Source organism: Syngnathus acus, chromosome 6 (assembly GCF_901709675.1).
Source record: "Syngnathus acus chromosome 6, fSynAcu1.2, whole genome shotgun sequence".
Lineage (NCBI taxonomy): Eukaryota > Metazoa > Chordata > Actinopteri > Syngnathiformes > Syngnathidae > Syngnathus > Syngnathus acus.
In genome coordinates, this window is record NC_051092.1 from 6,968,934 (window position 1) to 6,987,890 (window position 18,957).

At 40.5% G+C, this 18,957-nt stretch overlaps 1 protein-coding gene across 1 annotated transcript; it reads right to left on the reverse strand.

Annotated features, from left to right (window-relative positions):
* Positions 1-1,627: 1,627 nt before the first annotated feature.
* On the reverse strand, positions 1,628-18,673 carry slc38a8a (solute carrier family 38 member 8a). The gene is made up of 10 exons (XM_037255116.1): positions 18,180-18,673; positions 17,452-17,650; positions 15,626-15,782; positions 9,431-9,544; positions 8,524-8,575; positions 5,599-5,713; positions 4,824-4,971; positions 3,216-3,418; positions 3,075-3,126; positions 1,628-2,186 (listed from the first exon to the last, which is right to left on the reverse strand). The coding sequence occupies exons 1-10, from the start codon at positions 18,384-18,386 to the stop codon at positions 2,084-2,086; spliced, it is 1,350 nt and encodes a 449-aa protein (XP_037111011.1). The 5' UTR covers positions 18,387-18,673; the 3' UTR covers positions 1,628-2,083.
* Positions 18,674-18,957: the final 284 nt, after the last annotated feature.

Genomic DNA, 18,957 nt, shown 5'->3' on the forward strand with positions numbered 1-18,957 from the left:
TTTAACAATAATATTGACGCTTCTGTGCCAATACAATCTGTATCAAATCCACGTGGACCAAGCGGAGGAGAGGAATGTTGAACGGATCAATGTTTAATGCTGTTTGACAATGCAGAAATGTTTAGGAGCATTCAGCCCATCAATGTTCCTGTACAATGTGCCCGCTCCAATTAGGTTGATGCTAAATGAACTGTCAGAATGCCAATACTGTTCCCCATTGATACATTCCGGAATGGTGTTCACTGTGCAACCTGTTTTGTTTCTGTACTTTGGATACCCTGAGTATGACTTGTGCTTTGCCAGGAAACAAAATGATTATGCCTTTGAAATATTGTGAAACAGGCCTTGAGTGAATGGTTCCTGACTTGAAGGACTGACCTTGACATGCAGACACAGAGCTGCAGATGTCACTGGTTTTACCTCAATGAGTCTTAATAGACAATTCCAGGTTCCAAGTCAGGAATTTGCCAAATTTCCCACTATCAAGGCTACATTTATTTACTTCTGTGATGGTGTTCTTTTCTAATCTTCAATTGAGTGCATGTCAAATGAATGTCTAGTAACTTCTTTGCCGTAGTATTAGGCCATGCTACTCCTATAGGGTTGGTGCATTTCTTAGGTTCTTTTCCTCTTTGTTCGAGTAGTCCTTAAGTAGGAAGGAGACGAAGGCAAAGATATATACCTAGCTATGACTTTAAAAAGTGGCATACAAGGATGAATATTCAATTTTATGCGACTGTTTAACTATTAATTCTTCATGTGTGTTTATGTAAAACAGATCTAGTAGACAATGAAGGGATGCAAGTATTATATTTGTCAAAATTCTAGGAAGTGTAGAGTGATGCAAATTCAATAAAGGTATAAAATTGAAAACACCGATATGAAATGCTTGCTTTTTTTTGAGATGCCAATGGAAAAAGAAAGTATATCGTTATCGAGGCTTACACACGCGAAAAAAAATCTAAACGGTGTTATAATTGTGACTTTCAGAGGCTAAACAAAAATATATATAATATCGCATGCTGAGAAACAAGCATCAGGATTCTACGTTGCTCATGTGATGTATTAACAAGCATTCTAGTCACTCATCAGCTTCATCTCTCTGCATTAAGGGGATTGTAATTGACTCATCTCAATTGGGTTAATATTGTTTTTGTTGTTGTTTGACCATTTAGACATATCTATCCAACTTAAGAATATATTGAATGTCAGTTAGCAGTTTTGGAGGATAATTGCCAGTAACTTAACTAATAGGATAAGTATTTACATATTCAGCCCCGTTGTGGACATAACCTTGGGTTATTTTGATGGTTTTAATACATCTGTTGTTAAGAGACGTGACTCTTGAACTCACAAAATCAATGTGTTTATTTTTTTACTTATTTAACCAAATCTACACAATGATGTAAAATAGTACATTATTTATTCACAACTTTCAATGCTTTTTTTTTTTACGTAACCTTAGTACGTCATGTCACTAGTATGACAGTATTTACACACAAACATATTTTAGGTAGAAAGGTATCAGCTATAACTGTTGTTCGAGCTTTCTGGAAAGCCGAGATCATTGGCGAAGAGCAACGTGACGAGTCTGACTCCAACAATGATGAGAGAAAACTTGGCATGCTTAATGACAAACTTGCCCGACTGTTTTATTTGTGATACAGAAGATGAGGACTTTGATGGATTTGTGTATCAATATCGATTAACAATAATGTGAGTTTGACATGTTACATGGTTAAATAGTAGTAGAATAAAGTACAACCGCACTCACTGCCTTGCTCCCGTTACCTTTTTTTGTCTACGGCATGTTACAGCATGCATTCGACTTATATGTAATGTGGATTAAGCACAAAAATAGCCCCCACATGTGAGCCTTTCAACTCAAATCATCTTATAGTGCAGAAATTACCATAACCCAAGTCAAATATAACAATGGAGAAGACCAAGAGAGGTTTCAGAACTTTACAGAGTCTAGTTTGTTGTCATCAAGACTGATTAGCAACTGTCTTTCAAGGATACTCTTAAGTCCTGTCGAGGGAAGAACTTGAGTGTTGTGGGACGTCAAGGCAAAATCGAAGTGTCATATCTTCCCAAGAAGCTGCATGACAGCAATGGTGGTACTCTGGCCAAAGATGAAGGCACCACATAGCAGTGTGACCACTCCCCAAAGTGTGAGAACAATTCTGAAAATGAGGAAGGTACACAAAAGATAGAAATGGATGTAAAAATGTTATGCTTGTTTTCTTGCTTAGTAAGTAATCACAACTTAAACTCCATTCATTTATGAAAGGCACACACAAAACAAACTCTTTATTTTGAGACATCTTTGAGTTTGGTACCAAATTCACATGATTTGGAAGGTCTGACTCTGATACACATACAAATGGAAGCTTATGTCTATTGGAGATATAGGGCTCTATTTTCATGCACACATCTGCACAGTGGCGTATAAGCCGGCGGGTTCTGATTTTCAAATCAGCGCAAGGTTTGCTGCAAATGTTTGCTAATCTAGCAGCCCAGTCTCTGCCAAGCTGGCCAGGTTGGCCCCAAAAGGAGTGCACCTGGCCGAGTGACAATTTGCTGGCAGAAACTCAGTCTGAACCACTCAGACCACATCTTTGTGCTGGCACAGGAAAGACAGATGGTCCAACGAGGCATTTTGCGATCATAAGTATGTGAATAGTAGACATCAAACTAGCAAAATGACCAACATGGGGTCTCACCTACCCCTCCGCAGCAGAAATAAATATATATATAAACAATATACCGTATTTTCCGCACTATAAGGCGCACCTAAAAACCTCCAATTTTCTCAAAAGCCGACAGTGCGCCTTACAATCCGGTGCGCTTTATATATGGACAAAGTTTTAAATTGGGCCATTCATTGAAGGTGCGCCTTATAATCCGGTGCGCCCTATAGTGCGGAAAATACGGTAATAATAATATAACATAATTCACGCCATCACAAAAATGTTGCCCTAATGATTAGTACCAGCAGACATGTGACATAATTCCAGCAGACATGTGACATAATACACAACCACCCAAACTTGAACAAATGATTTGCTCACCTGGTTTTACAAGACACCGGCTCAGACTGCATGGCAAACATCAGACAAAGTCCTAATCAAACACACAGAGGATTTAGTTGGGTTTAGTTTAATGGTATAATGATATAATAGTTTAAATGTGGACACCAAACAAGGCATTACCTGGGAATATAAAGATGAAAAATGCACTGATCCCACCAATGACACTGATGACTTTACTGATGTCTGGTACCAACAAAGCGATGAGCATTGTTGCAGTTATCCACAGGAACGTCAGCGTGTATCGACTGCGACTTTCAAACTTGACCGTGACTGTGCGGCCACGCCTCCGCCACCAACTCAGCAAAGGGTCCTGGATCACTGATCTTACAGTATGTGCAAAAAAAAAATAATTACAAAAGAAACAAGGATTTTGAAGAATGAAAATCAAACTTGTTGATATATAAAACATTGCTTTTCCAGATTTTTTGAATTGAAATAAATAGAATACACAAATGAACAAAATAAAGATTACCGTAATTTTCGGACTATAAGTCGCACCGGAGTATAAGTCGCACCAGCCATAAAATGCCCAAAAAAGTGAAAAAAAACATATATAAGTCGCTCCGGAGTATAAGTCGCATTTTGGGGGGCAATTTATTCGACAAAATCCAACACCAAGAACAGTCATGAACGAGCAACAACAGGCTAAACGATAGCTATGCTAACGTGACATAAACACAAACTAAGAGCTGAGAACGGCCCTGACGTAAAATTCAGAGTTATTCAAAAAACTATTACATAAATAACACGTTAATAAAACCATCTGTGTCACTCCAATTCATTAAATCCATCGATCGTCCTTTGTCAACAATGCGTGCGCGCCGCTGACGGCTCTTGCACTTCAAAATATTCCACAGGCCCATATAATGATATATAAATTATATATCAAATAACTATTATATAAGCAATAATGTTATCAAACCATCTGTGCACTCTAAATCATTAAATCCATCGATCAAATTCCTCGTCCTTTGCGTGCGTGCGCCCTGACGTCAGCCTCGTCGTTATTCCACAGATCTACTATATAACTATATTGTAGCGTTAACAAAGTTCAAGGAAAGACGTGGGTTTGGTAAACGGCTCTTTATTTAACAAAACAAATTTACAGGCGTGTGGCGGCGTGGACTTCCAGCCACGGAAATGGAAGAGAGCTCCATAGAATAGGACCGGGCGTGCGTAAAAGCCATGACCGAGCCCCATCCACCGTCCCCGGACAGCCACCCGGCCGAGCGCCGGCCCTCGACTTCCATCCACGGAGCTGAAAGACAGCTCGGTAGAGTAGGACCGGGCGTGCGTAAAAGCATTGTCCGAGCCCCATCCACCGTCCCTGGACAGCCACCCGGCCGAGCGCCGGCCCCCGACTTCAATCCACGGAAGTGAAAGAGAGCTCCGTCGAGTCAATCTTTGTCCTTTATGTAAACAACGCCGCGTCGCGCTGCTGACGTCGCGCTGCTGACGTCGCGCTGCTGACGTCGCGCTGCTGACCGCGACGTCGCGCTGCTGACCGCGACGTCGCGCTGCTGACGTCACTTGAAATTCAAATTACAGTAATCCCTTGCTACATTGCGGTTCGTTTATCGCGGTTTCATTTTTTTATTTTTTTTATTTTTTGAAAACAAACACATATAAGTCACTCCTGAGTATAAGTCGCCCCCCCACCCAAACTATGAAAAAAACCGCGACTTATAGTCCGAAAATTACGGTACATTAATGAGAAATGCTCCCAACCTGCCCAACAGCAGGATGATTGGGTAGATGGTGATAATAGAGACTCCAAAGAGGAGCCTGGCAATGAGCATCAGAATGTCATTGCCCATGTATGACATCAAAATGTCGGCCTTCACATCCTTCCCAAATGTCAGGTACCCATAAACCCCTGCAACACAAAAAGACAGCATTTCTATCCCCTTGCTAACAAACACAATGCATCTGAAGCCACATACTGTAACCGAATATGAACAAGCACTCTGGTTTCTAGTTCTTTGTCAGAATGGACTGGCTATATTTAGGAACCATTATCTCTTTTGCAGACTATTTACCACAGTGAGACTGGAAGCTGCTCCAGTCGGAAATGACGTGATCAGTGGATCAAATATTGTGCTGAGAAGGTAATGAAAATGAACTTGTCATCTCCAAAACATGTTCCATGATGTAGCTCAGTGAGGAATGTGTTGTTATACTTTGGCAATATACCATTTTCTTTATGTAACCGTCCAATGATAGGTGCTAGTTTTTAGTCGTTTTCAATAAAGCATGATGTTCCAGGAAGCACAGGAGGTGATGTCATGTAATAGAGCAGCGGTGTCAAACTCGTTTTTTTCACGAGCCGCATTGTAGTCATAGCTTTTTTTATTATCTCAACGTTTTTGTGTCTTTAGTCACTCTTCAGTCGTTTCACCTGAACAACTCTTTGTGAGTCATTCAGTCATTGCATTATGACAAACATTTTGAAGTATTCACCGGCACAATGTAAATCTAACAACCATTCATAGGCTTACTCGACCTGTGAGAGAGTAAATGACGAGGCAGATAATCATGGTAATCACAGAGATGAAAGCCCAGTGAGATAGACGTTGGTTCTCCATGCTGCTGTAAATGGCAATGGATGCCTCGTGACACTGTAACAAAGAAAAAAAATCTTACCATTCAAATTCAAGGCAATGTTGCAAATTAGCCACTTTTCAGAATCATGACAAATTCTAGTAACTCGTACATTATGTGACTTATTGATAAACCCTACCAACTCACTGTCCTGTGTGTAAAATACCAATGGGATTCAAATTGTTCTGCAACTTTGCCAGCTTCCGACTCACTGCCTGCACACCTTTGAGTTTCAACGCATTTGCATGGTCAGATGCTGCCACACAATATCTGGATGCACAAAGGTGCAACAGCTGGGTGAGCAAGAAGTGTCCTTCTTGGGCGAGTTGTCTGAAAGGCTCAGGCAATAAATGCTGGCGCTACCGTTTCTACTTAAAAGGCGGAGTTGAAGTGGCTGTTGACCTTCTTATGTAGTCTACAATGTAAACTAACTTAATGGTTCAGCTGTTGCAGTAAGTGAACGAACAAATAATACAAGAAAGGGTTTTCCACACTGAAGCTAATTTGAATATCATCCAAGTCATCTGCCTGTTTGCAGTTTATTTACTACTAACTAGTTGATGTGATGTCATTAGTCTCCTGTGTAATGTCAGTATTGCATATATATTTGGATTTTGTTTGTTGATTCTTTGTTTTTTTGTCCTATGTGAAATTAATACTATCAATAATGACTTGATCATCAATTTGACACACAATGGAGTTAAAATGACCAATAAAAACTCTAATCAATACTAATCATGTTTTATTGTAGTGCAATTTGAGCACTATCAGCATTGGCGAGTAAGCCCTGACTGCAGAGCGCTCTACAACCCTCGGTTCATCCAGAATGAACATCGAAATGGCCGTTTCGACGAATTCCACCAAACACATTGACTATCAAACACATTCAGTGACATTATCAAGTCACCAGATCAATGATGAGGTTTCAGAAAACATTGCTTCTGTGGGAAAACAGTTACTTGTGGTGCATTTCTATTTTAAAAAAAAAACGACATTATTCTTCTGATGTGTACTTAATTCCTTTTTTTATCTTGGGACAACAAAGTCACATTTTGCTATCACCCAGCTCAGATCCATGAAGAGATATAGAGAGGTCCTGTTGGAATCCATTTTGGCCCCAAAATGACTTTTCTCTTCTCTCAGGTGATCTCAGAGCGAAGTCTTGGTCTTATTCGATTTTATCTCTCTGCCACTGTGTCAAGCTGCAGTTTGATAGGATATTAAATGAAGGATTTTGGCACCAACCAGTGACCGTGTTAAACCATCACATTGGCCAAGATACAGACTCTTTTCCCCACTTGATCCCAGGTGTCATCTACCTGGTTTAAATCTCATTCCCTTTTCCTGCAGCAGCCCGCACCACTTGCCAGGATCTCATCAGCTCTCCATTCAGACCTTTGCACAGCAATCACTCAACCTCAGACTGGTTGAATGAGTCGCTGGGTGTGTTTGTATGAGGACATGCACTAATCCTTTTGCACGCCTCCTTCCTCTTCGTAGATCCTGCCTTTATGTGTCACGGGTTACCTTGGCAACTTGGGAAGGTACATTCAAGTCTGCACTGCTTTCATGATCTTTTTCTGCAACTTGACCTGCCTATTAAATTTGGAAGCCAGTGTGGTGCCCTTTACATCCTAAAAAGTTGAGGGTTTGAGTCTGCAGACCTGCCATTCCTTTTATCAATTTCTTACCACTTACCCTCTCACCAACATATAAATTGAATTATTTCACTATTTTGCAATTGACCTTTTTCAATAAGTGCCGATATGTTTGTTTTTCCAGAACTCTGAATTCAATCAGCGCAAAGCAGCTAGGATGCGCTAAAGGTCACTGGATGTCACCATCTTTTACACATTTAACGCATTCATAAGAACAAGCAAAGGCGGATATCCTAAAATTTTGAAAAAATATTTTTTAACTACTTACTTTTGCCCAGATCAAACTATTCACTGAACTGAATAACGCTAGGGGGTGCAGCATTGCCAGAGACTCACATGAGAAGGCAGCACGTGAATGAGGAGAGTTAATGATTGGGGTTTTCTTTTAAATAAATTGACGCTATATGCACATTTCTACTTTGTTGAGTATATAATAGTATTCGAAATAAACTAAGGAACAGTAAAGCAGAAATGTATATTATTGCACCGTATCGTATTGTGTAAAATTGTACTGAATCATATTGAGGTACAAATCATATTGTGACCTGTGTATCGACGTACATATTGCATCGCCAGCTTCAGAAAAATACCCAGCCCTAGTTGGGGGAAGTGGAAGTTAATTTAAAATTGTCATGCGGCTCTTGAAGAGAAGATGAAAGGCTCTTGATGGGCAGAAGGAGCTTCAAGAAGTCTGGATCGCAACGGCCAAGGTGATGCGAGAGACAGAAAAGAGACTACGGTAATGTCTTCTTTGTGGTGTGCCCAGCGTTCAAAAGAAAGCGGTCAGCTGAGAAAAGTGCGACATTGAGCGGACTGAAGTGAGAAAACAAGACTACAAGAAGATTTTGAGGTGTTCTTAGGGTCATGTCTAAGTCATACTATTTACAAAAACAAATATCAACAAGTTATTGTTCTGCTAACATGTCTATAATTACATGAAATCAAACAAATAAGAACTTTGTTTCATTTATGTCACCTTCATTTCCTCCTTTAGTTTACAATAAAACCATAAGGTAGCAGGAGATTTTCCGGACATAAGTGAGCACATTTTCCTGTTTATATTGAAAGCCGCAATCAACACAAGTTAACACTATGTGACTTTCTGGTCACGACATTATATGGTGCAAACATATTACCGATACGAAATACATTTTCATGGTTCTACTTACTTGGAAACCAAAACAAATGGTTGGGATGACTCTGAATGTGGATGCCCAGGAGCTGATTTTACATAGAAGAAGATAAATTAGACACCATTTAAAATGCTTTGCCATCAATAGACACCATTGAGTGCATCTTTCAAGTGCAGCTCAGTGAAAACAGTCTTGACGGTGAAAATGGTTCTATGAGGAAAACGGAATGGTGATGTATTATGTCCATCCGAGCGGTCTCAATTAAAAGCAGGTTTTGTGGATACAACTCACGACAGTCTTATTTCCTGGAAACATCAAATTCCCATTAAATCAACTTACGGCCCGGATATTCCAAAAGACCAAAATTTGCTTCTAGAGGAGATGGTGGTACATGAAAAACTAACAAATAAAATTAAAAAAATTACAACGAACGGTGGAGAACACGGAAAACACAGACTATTGCTTAACATTGAATTTAAAAATAATGAATTCAAAGTACTGCACACTCTGATTTATTTGTGATGTAAGTATTGGGGCAACAGTATGAATAATGAGGAATATGATTAAAGGCCACTGCGAGAAAACTGATCTGTTGAAACCTGTCAAAATACCAAAAGAGTTGTTTTGTAAATTGATATAAATGTATGAAAAATTCAGCACAACCTGTGTTAGGATATTCAAGGAAATAAGCAAATGCTAAAATGCTACCAACATCACTGCGGTTTGTACAAACTCCAATTCCATTGAACTTGGGACATGAGGATGGGGTGAAGTTGACCACTTTGTTTAACGTTTCCCATTGAACAATTGAAATGAATTTAGGCATTTTATCATCTACGCTCCATAATATCATACAAAATTTAGGAAATGTGGAAAAATCTCTGCGCTGACACACACACACACACACACACATGATAGCCAGACTTACAGTTGTTAGACATACTGTACATACCCACTGCTGTAGAGTGGAATTATGTGAACCTGAACAGAATACATCAGATGGTACTTGATGATGATGGCTATCGTCAAGTAGGTTGCAGCTAGAGTGCCCAACACACTGTGAGTAGACAGAGGTGGGACAAAAAGTTCAGATATCATTCAAAAAAGAGAGTAAGAGAAATGTGGATTATTGGAGCGTGAGAACAAGGCTAACTGCATTTAAAAGGGTCATGTCAATGTAAATCAGATACCTGAACAGACTATAATTTCAAAGAATATTACCTTTCTTAACCATGCAAAATAGAAAACGCCTCGTTTTTGTGTCGAGTTCAACTATTCCGCTTAATTGCTTGTTTATAATGATGCAAAATTGTGCCAACGCTCTCAATGCGCGAGTCAACCAGAACATGCAGGCTAAATGAGAAAAAAAATTCCAACAGTCATAGCAAAACAAATGTGAGGTAGTTTTGTATTTAATTCAAGTTTATTTACCAAATAGCGCAAATAGAGCAGGTCTAAGATAATAATAATAATAATAATAATAATAATAAATTATATTTATCATGCACTTTACATTTTTAAAAAAATCCTTAAGTGCTACAGAAAATGTTCATGTGTTCTGGGGACACTGTAAGAGAAAGTACAACAGTGAACCCTGGTGGAATATATTTACATTACACCCCTCAGTCAAATCGACGAGACTGCAGAGCCTTCCAGTTACAAATCATACATAAATTAAGGAATCGTTTGTTGTGAATCAGAATGTCTTTCTTTGCCGCTTTTACTGTTCACAAGGGAATTTATCAAATGTCATTGCTTAGTCATTGAAGGTGTCACTGGAGAAGGAGTTTTATTGGAATAAATGTTATTTTTCTCTGCCATCATGGTTCATTTTGATTTTACTGGTCATCATTCCACTTTTATAAAAGCCCTACTCTTATCTTAATGGTTTGTAGTGATACATGTCGATCAGGTACTTCTACTCTAGATTAGGGGTGTTAACAATATGGGTCCGTGGGCAGAAACCAGTCCATTAAGGCAGTGTTTCCCAGTGTGTTTTTTTTTTTTTTTTTTTACAACATCCCGTGGAAACAACCCATACACATCAATACAATACAATATACTTCCTAAAATGATTCGTTCTTTTTTCAGTTCATATGACTTCAACCAGTAGGTGTCGGTAATGCGCATTGAAGCTGGTGCCATCACGCCGTAAATCAAAACGAAGAAGAAAATGACGTAACTTCCCGTTCACGAACGAGTCGTGAATTGCTTTTCCTGTTCACCAACAGAACAAATCTGTGAGTGAACGAGTCAGTGAGTGAGTGATTTGCATTTCCAATTCATCGCGTGAACGGATCAGTGAGGGAACGAATCCTGACTTTCCCGTTCGCGAACGAGTTAATGGGTGAACTGCCTTCCCGTGCATCAACGGATCAGTCAGTAAATGTGTTGCGTCTCCCTCCTGGCGTGAACTATGGAAGCCGGAATGTAGATTTTCGATTTGCCAAGGAAAGAAAGAACCACTCACTGAAACACCACTTCTTTTATGCACGTTTTCTCCAAGCTAACGGCTAACTTTATTGCATGAAGGGATGCGCCGTTATACAACAACGGGGAGCTTATGCTTCTCTTTGGGTAATCTTGATTTTATAACACTTGTAGTAGTTTTTAAATAACGTGTATGCATATATACGCCTAAATATTGTTATCCAATATATCTACTGCAATTTCACATTAGATTGCTGGTTTGAAATTTACTTTTAATATTTTTATTATTTTCAAATAAACATTTATGTTAAAACTTGTCTGGTGTTTTATTCTTTGTTTTTTTATTCGCCAATTAAAACAAAAATCAGACATTTGGTTAACTGCTTTATATGACAATATGTGTAGGTACACCTCATGGACACTTCAATAGGTACACGACACGAGGTAAAACAAAAAAGAAAGAATAAATAAATAAAGGGTTAACTGCACAATCTCACACCTGGGGTCGAACCAAGTTCCTACCGAGCAAGAGCCCATGTTATTATCCAGTCGGCTATTTCAACCTTGAAGCCCGTGGTCGTCTGCACTGTTTTGTACTAGTGATGTGCATTCCAGTTAAGTGAATTTAATCTTTAGAATCGGTTCACTCAAAATATTTGTTCAAAAGAATCGTTCACTACACTTTCTTATTTATTTATTCTTTTTTTTACCTCGTGTAGTGTACCTATTGTAGTGTCCATGAGGTGTACCTAATCACAGGCCACTTCAATAGGGAAAAAGCTTAAGTGAAAGTGAAAAGTGCCACACCCGCCCTCACCCCCACCTCCTGATTGGCTGTTTGATCTGTGACGTCACTTGGACACTCCATTAGGTACACCGCCATTTTCAAGTGTACCTAATAACAGGCCACTTTATTAGGGAAATATCATGGTCAAAGGTCACAGGTGTCAAGCTCTACTCCTCGGGGCCGCGTTCCAATATGTTTTCCAAGTTACCCTCGTTAAACACACCTGCGTGAAAAGTTTTAGCCCCTTTCACGTTCCGCAGGAGCTAAAACTTTTCACGCAGGTGCACTTAACGAGGGAATCACACGGACACTCCATTAGGTACACCGCCATTTTCAAGTGTACCTAATAACAGGCCACTTTATTAGGGAAATATCATGGTCAAAGGTCACAGGTGTCAAGCTCTACTCCTCGGGGCCGCGTTCCAATATGTTTTCCAAGTTACCCTCGTTAAACACACCTGCGTGAAAAGTTTTAGCCCCTTTCACGTTCCGCAGGAGCTAAAACTTTTCACGCAGGTGCACTTAACGAGGGAATCACACGGACACTCCATTAGGTACACCGCCATTTTCAAGTGTACCTAATAACAGGCCACTTTATTAGGGAAATATCATGGTAAAAGGTCACAGGTGTCAAGCTCTACTCCTCGGGGCCGCGTTCCAATATGTTTTCCAAGTTACCCTCGTTAAACACACCTGCGTGAAAAGTTTTAGCCCCTTTCACGTTCCACAGGAGCTAAAACTTTTCACGCAGGTGCACTTAACGAGGGAATCACACGGACACTCCATTAGGTACACCGCCATTTTCAAGTGTACCTAATAACAGGCCACTTTATTAGGGAAATATCATGGTCAAAGGTCACAGGTGTCAAGCTCTACTCCTCGGGGCCGCGTTCCAATATGTTTTCCAAGTTACCCTCGTTAAACACACCTGCGTGAAAAGTTTTAGCCCCTTTCACGTTCCGCAGGAGCTAAAACTTTTCACGCAGGTGCACTTAACGAGGGAATCACACGGACACTCCATTAGGTACACCGCCATTTTCAAGTGTACCTAATAACAGGCCACTTTATTAGGGAAATATCATGGTCAAAGGTCACAGGTGTCAAGCTCTACTCCTTGGGGCCGCGTTCCAATATGTTTTCCAAGTTACCCTCGTTAAACACACCTGCGTGAAAAGTTTTAGCCCCTTTCACGTTCCGCAGGAGCTAAAACTTTTCACGCAGGTGCACTTAACGAGGGAATCACACGGACACTCCATTAGGTACACCGCCATTTTCAAGTGTACCTAATAACAGGCCACTTTATTAGGGAAATATCATGGTCAAAGGTCACAGGTGTCAAGCTCTACTCCTCGGGGCCGCGTTCCAATATGTTTTCCAAGTTACCCTCGTTAAGCGCACCTGCGTGAAAAGTTTTTGGTCATTTTCACGTTCTACAGGAGCTAAAACTTTTCCCGCAGGTGCACTTAACGAGGGAATCACACGGACTCTCTACCCTATGGAAACCTTGCTTACGTTACATAGAATAACTAACCACTACACTGTGAAACCCTCGCTTATATTTCATGGAATATATGATTTTATGGAGCAGCTCACAAGCAAATGGTTATATGTGGCAGAACACGAGCGACTGTGTTGCAAATATTTCTATGATAAAATATTTTAGGTCTCATTGGGATTTGAACCCAGGTCGCTGGGGTGAGAGTCCAGAGCACTAACCACTACACTATGAAACCCTCGCTTAGGTTACATGGAATATATATGGTTTTATGGAGCAGCTCACAAGCAAATAGTTATAATGGTTACATGGGGAAGCACACGGGCGACTGTGTTGCAAATGTTTCTATGATAAAATATTTTAGGTCTCACCGGGATTTGAACCCAGGTCGCTGGGGTGAGAGTCCAGAGCACTAACCACTACTCTATGGAAACCTCATTTGTGTTGCATAGAATCTATATGGTTTTATGGAGTAGCTCACAAGCAAATGTTTATTATGGTTATATGGGGCAGCACACGAGCGACTGTGTTGCAAATTTTTCTATGATAAAATATTTTTTGTCTCACTGGGAGTTGAAACCAGGTCGCTGCGGTGAGAGTCCAGAGTACTAACCACTACTCTATTGAAACCTCACGTGCGTTACAAGCAATCTATATGGTTTTATGGAGCACCTCACAAGCAAATGTTTATTACGGTTATATGGGGCAGCACACAAGCGACTGTGTTGCAAATTTTTCTATGATAAAACATTTTGGGTCATACTGGGATTTGAACCCAGGTCGCTTGGGTGAGAGTCCAGAGCAGTAACCACTACACTATGGTACCCTCGCTCACATTGCATGGAATATATATGGTTTTATGGACCCTAGCTCTAACCCTAACCCTACCTCTAACCCTAACCCTAACCCTACCTCTAACCCTAACCCTACCTCTAACCCTACCTCTAACCCTAACCCTACCCCTAACCCTCGCTCTAACCCTAACCAGTTCTAACCCTAACCCTAGCTCTAACCCCAGCTCTAACCCTAACCCTAGCTCTAACCCTAACCCTAGCTCTAACCCTAACCCCTAACCCTAACCCCTAACCCTAATCCTAACCCTAGCTCTAGCTCTAACCCTAACCCTAGCGCTAACCCTAACCCTAACCCTAGCTCTAACCCTAACCCTACCTCTAACCCTAACCCTACCCCTAACCCTCGCTCTAACCCTAACCAGTTCTAACCCAAACCCTAGCTCTAACCCTAACCCCTAACCCTAACCCTAACCCTAACCCTAATCCTAACCCTAGCTCTAGCTCTAACCCTAACTCTAACCCTAACCCTACCTCTAACCCTACCCTACCCCTAACCCTCGCTCTAACCCTAACCAGTTCTAACCCTAACCCTAGCTCTAACCCCAGCTCTAACCCTAACCCTAGCTCTAACCCTAACCCTAGCTCTAACCCTAACCCCTAACCCTAACCCTAACCCTAACCCTAACCCTAATCCTAACCCAAGCTCTAGCTCTAACCCTAACCCTAGCGCTAACCCTAGCTCTAACCCTAGCTCTAACCCTAACCCTAGCTCTAACCCTAGCTCTAACCCAAACCCTAATCCTAGCTCTAAACCTAGCTCTAACCCCAACCCCTAAACCTAGCACTAACCCTTAACCCTAACCCTAGCTCTAACCCTAAACTTTAGGGAGGTGTATGGTTATATCGGGCAGCACACGAGCAACTGTGTTGCAAATTTTCCAAGATAAAATATTTTAGGTCCCAATGGGATTCGAAACCAGGTCACCGGGGTGAGAGTCCAGAGCACTAACCACTACACTATGGAACCCTCACTCACATTGCATGGAATATATATGGTTTCATGGAGCAGCTCACAAGCAAATAGATCAGTGGTCTCCAACCTTTTTTGCACCACGGACCGGTTTAATGTTGGACAATTTCCCACGGTACAGCTGAACAACTCTCACGGCACACTGGTTGGGAAACACTGCATTAAGGGGTGCAATTTGGTCCAAGAGGTGAATTTAAAAATGAAAGAATAATACATTGACCATGCTGTTATGTGCAGTGAAAAGATCTATCATTTGTGAGGCTATTAATGTGTCAGGCTCCATCCTTATTTGTGATTTGATGAGAAAATCAAGGTGGTAGGGAGCGCAACGTAAAGAAGCCAGTTTTTCAAAACAGAAGTACTTTATTGCTTTGCATTAAAGCCCAGTGGGGAAAAAAAATATTGTTTTTTATGTTTTTACTGGTCCAGCCCACGTGACATAAAATTAGGTGTTTGACACACCGGGTCCAGCTAAACACTCTTGATTTGAAATTGCATTGTGTGTGTGTGTGTGTGTGCATGTGTGCGTGCGTGTGTGTGCACGTGTGCATGCCTATGCGCATGCGTGTGTGTTGTATAGAGAACAGAATTGGAATCCAGACCTGATATATTTTTGAATGCTGATCTCTTTGGGGGTGGAAATAGGTAGAATGAGGAAGGCACACAGAAGCACCAGGACAAATCGTTGGTCCGTGTAGAAGTGATAGGGCATCTCTGAGTAAGGCAAACCAGTTACTAGTTCATACAAAGAGCCGCACACTAAAAGACATAAATCAAAAACAAGGACATTTCACCACCAAATCAGACCAAGTGCAACAAACATGTGAAGAAAATCAGACAAGTCAGAATGAGACTCAGATTTCATTTAAGAGAAAAAGCATTGTAATACCAAATCACAAACAAATGGCAAAAAGTGATTCAAATTAATAATTTTTATGGATGGATGGATGGATGGATGGATGGATGGATGGATGGATGGATGGATGGACGGACGGACGGACGGACGGATGGATCTTTGCTGTTGAATTTTTATTGTATTTCTTAAATAGATGTTCATAATAGATAATTGATAACAATAACTAGAAAAGGTCATTTCAAGGTTTTGGGGGTGGATGATGATGTACTGTTTTTTATTCTTGATAATACACGGTTACCTTGGTAACCCCAGCTTTTTGGGGGGGCCAGACACCATCCTTCATTCAGTATGGATATATAGCAATACTCGGATAAATATATTTTTAAAAAGTCTGACAGCTCATGTATATTGAATTGGTAAAGACAAAAGGATATTTTGGCTATAACTATAGTTAGTTTTATCAAAACAAGATCTCGGTCTTGCTTTTGTTTTCTTAAAAGCATTTTTGCTTTTAGTAGGTTTTGTGAAAAACAACGTTTGTCAATTTTACTTTGAGTTTCTTTAGTTTTTGTTAACCTTGCATCCAATTTGGTCGCAGAGAACAACCCCAATAGACTTGTTTAATGTGTGAGTCGTCTCATTTGCAATGCACAAGGGGTTTTGGGGGTTGTCTCACAAACTTTGGACCCAAAAGACCCAAAAAGAACAATTTGACTCTCAGACTGTCTTTGATCATCCTGGAGCTAATCAATGGGCAAGCCTTTGCTTTTCTGGTTATTTTTCTATCCATTTTGATGGTTGTTTTCCATTTTCTTCCATGTGTCTCTGCATTTCATTTTGTTCATTTTAAAGCATTGGAAATCCTTGTAGATGAACAGCCTATAATTTTTTGCACGTGTAGAAGTTTTCCCCTCTCCAATCAACTTTTTAATGAAACTATGTGATCTTTCTGAACAATGTCTTGAACGTCCCATTTTACTCAAGCTTTCGAAGAGAAAAGCGTGTTCACATATTCACACCTGTTTGTTCCACAAAATTGACAAACTCACTGACTGAATGCCGCACTACCATTATTGTGAACACCCCCTTTTATACTTTTTTCCTTCAAATAACCCAATTTCACAGCCTCAGTGTGCATATCATAAATGTTTGGTCTTTTTGGATTTACCTTGTTAGCCATGTAACCATTTTTTTTTTTAGTCTCTTTTTAGCGCTACTATTATTCTCAACACATCACATCCAGCCAAATACTATGTAAACGGATCTAAATTGGTTATTCAACATTAGTTATTCAATGGCCAGTCAGTCACCTGATCTTGACCCAGATTTAAGGTTTTCATTCACTGAACTTAAGGCAACTGTGAAGGAAGCAAATTCCATTCAAGCACACAGATGGTGGCTTTTTTTTTTTTTTACATTTGAGCCATCGAAAACGGGGAGCCTTATAATTGGCTAGATAGTGCATAAATAGAAAATAAAACACATTGGACAAATACTGGAACAAAAGTTATCTTGTTCATAAATAGATGCTGCTGATCGAAAATTTAAATATAGAGTCAACATCCTACTCACATTTTTCCAGCTGATCATCCACAATAACAAGGAAGGCCACGGAGATCATAAAAAGGTTGAAAACGAAGCAGATTTCACACAGCTGACCGATGGCTGGGCCACACACCTCCTTTACCACTGCCTGGTAGGTGCATTGGCCACTGATGGACGACGAGTAGCCCAGGATGATCAAACCACTGACCAGGAACACCACAGAGCCCTGAGTGCAAAAAGTTTTTTAAAAAAAAAAAATGATAAAAAGATTGCACTGATACCTCTAAGTTCATAATGTCATCATGAGATTTTGGAAAAAAAATAGCATCGGTTTTTGATAGTGTCATTTACAAGTACACTAACCGAGAGAGTAACCATAAAATTATTTGAATTCCTGGCAACAGCTTCATAAGATCCGCTTTAATTTCGCATGTGAAAAGTATTATGTCCAGTTCAGGGAAACGCTGAAAGTGCGGATATGTTTTTTCCTGGTTACATGGTGGATGGGAAGTATGCAGCTGGGTGCTGAACCTTTATGCAAGGACCTTTATACCACCATTTGAAATAAATATATACAGCGACATAATCATAATAAAAAAAAATAAAATCTTAATCCTGTAGAAGTTAAAATGCTGACATTGGAGGTTACAGTCCATCAAAACACCAACAATGCCAAAAACAACATGACACAACAAATAGTCAACAGCTATTGCCTGTGTTCTAATTAAACATAGATAAATGTGAACAATACCCACCAGCTCCACAGTGATTGCGTTGTGGATGCCACCGGCTCTCTCAAAAGCCCATGGGAAATTTAGTAACCCAGCGCCCAGGGCAGACTTGAGCATGATGAAGATGGCCCCCAGAGAGCCAAGCCGGGACCCGGCCAGATCCACCCGGGGTTTGGCTGATGCTGAAGCCAACAGGCTGATGCTCTCTCTGGCTAACTCCTCCATATTCATCCACCGGGAAACACAGTGGGACGGACAAAGGCTACATGCATTCAAGCCACATGAACTAGCGGCCGGGGCACGGCCCTTATCATCGAGAGGAGCGCGTGAGCACTGAAGCTGAGGAGAGTGTGTGAAGAGCTCAAGTGAAAGGATGGAAGGTGGGAGGGGTGGACCCTAATTAGAAAACTGATGGTGCCTTCAGGCGCTACTCTGTGCTCTGAATTACAACCACTACATCTTATGATGGTGATGATGATCATGATTAGCCATCTGTTGTTGTAAAGCTTATCCTCCACAAGAGCTGGAAGTACCCCAGCTGACTTTGAGCAAGAGTCTGGATACACCCTGAAATGAAACCCCCACCCTTACTACTATTAGTAGTAGTATTGGTAGTAGTATGAGTATTTTGGCTGAACATTTCACTTACTGATTGCATCATCTGACTTACTGATTGCATCATGACTTGATGCAATTTGTAGTGTTTTGTCCTGATCGTTTGGCTGATCATCTTACTTACTGATTGCATCATGACTTGATGCAATTTGTAGTATTTGGTCCTCCCGTTTGTTTTACAAGTAAT

Bases quoted from the DNA above. Each gene is read 5' to 3' on its own strand.
- slc38a8a (XM_037255116.1), bottom strand. From the start codon at position 18,386: ATGAATATGGAGGAGTTAGCCAGAGAGAGCATCAGCCTGTTGGCTTCA. The intron at 9,545-15,625 runs GTCTGGATTCCA...GTCTACTCACAG, and splicing joins AGCATTCAAAAATATATCAG to TGTGTTGGGCACTCTAGCTG. The intron at 8,576-9,430 runs GTATGTCTAACA...ATGTAAAATCAG, and splicing joins TACAGCAGTGGGTATGTACA to CTCCTGGGCATCCACATTCA.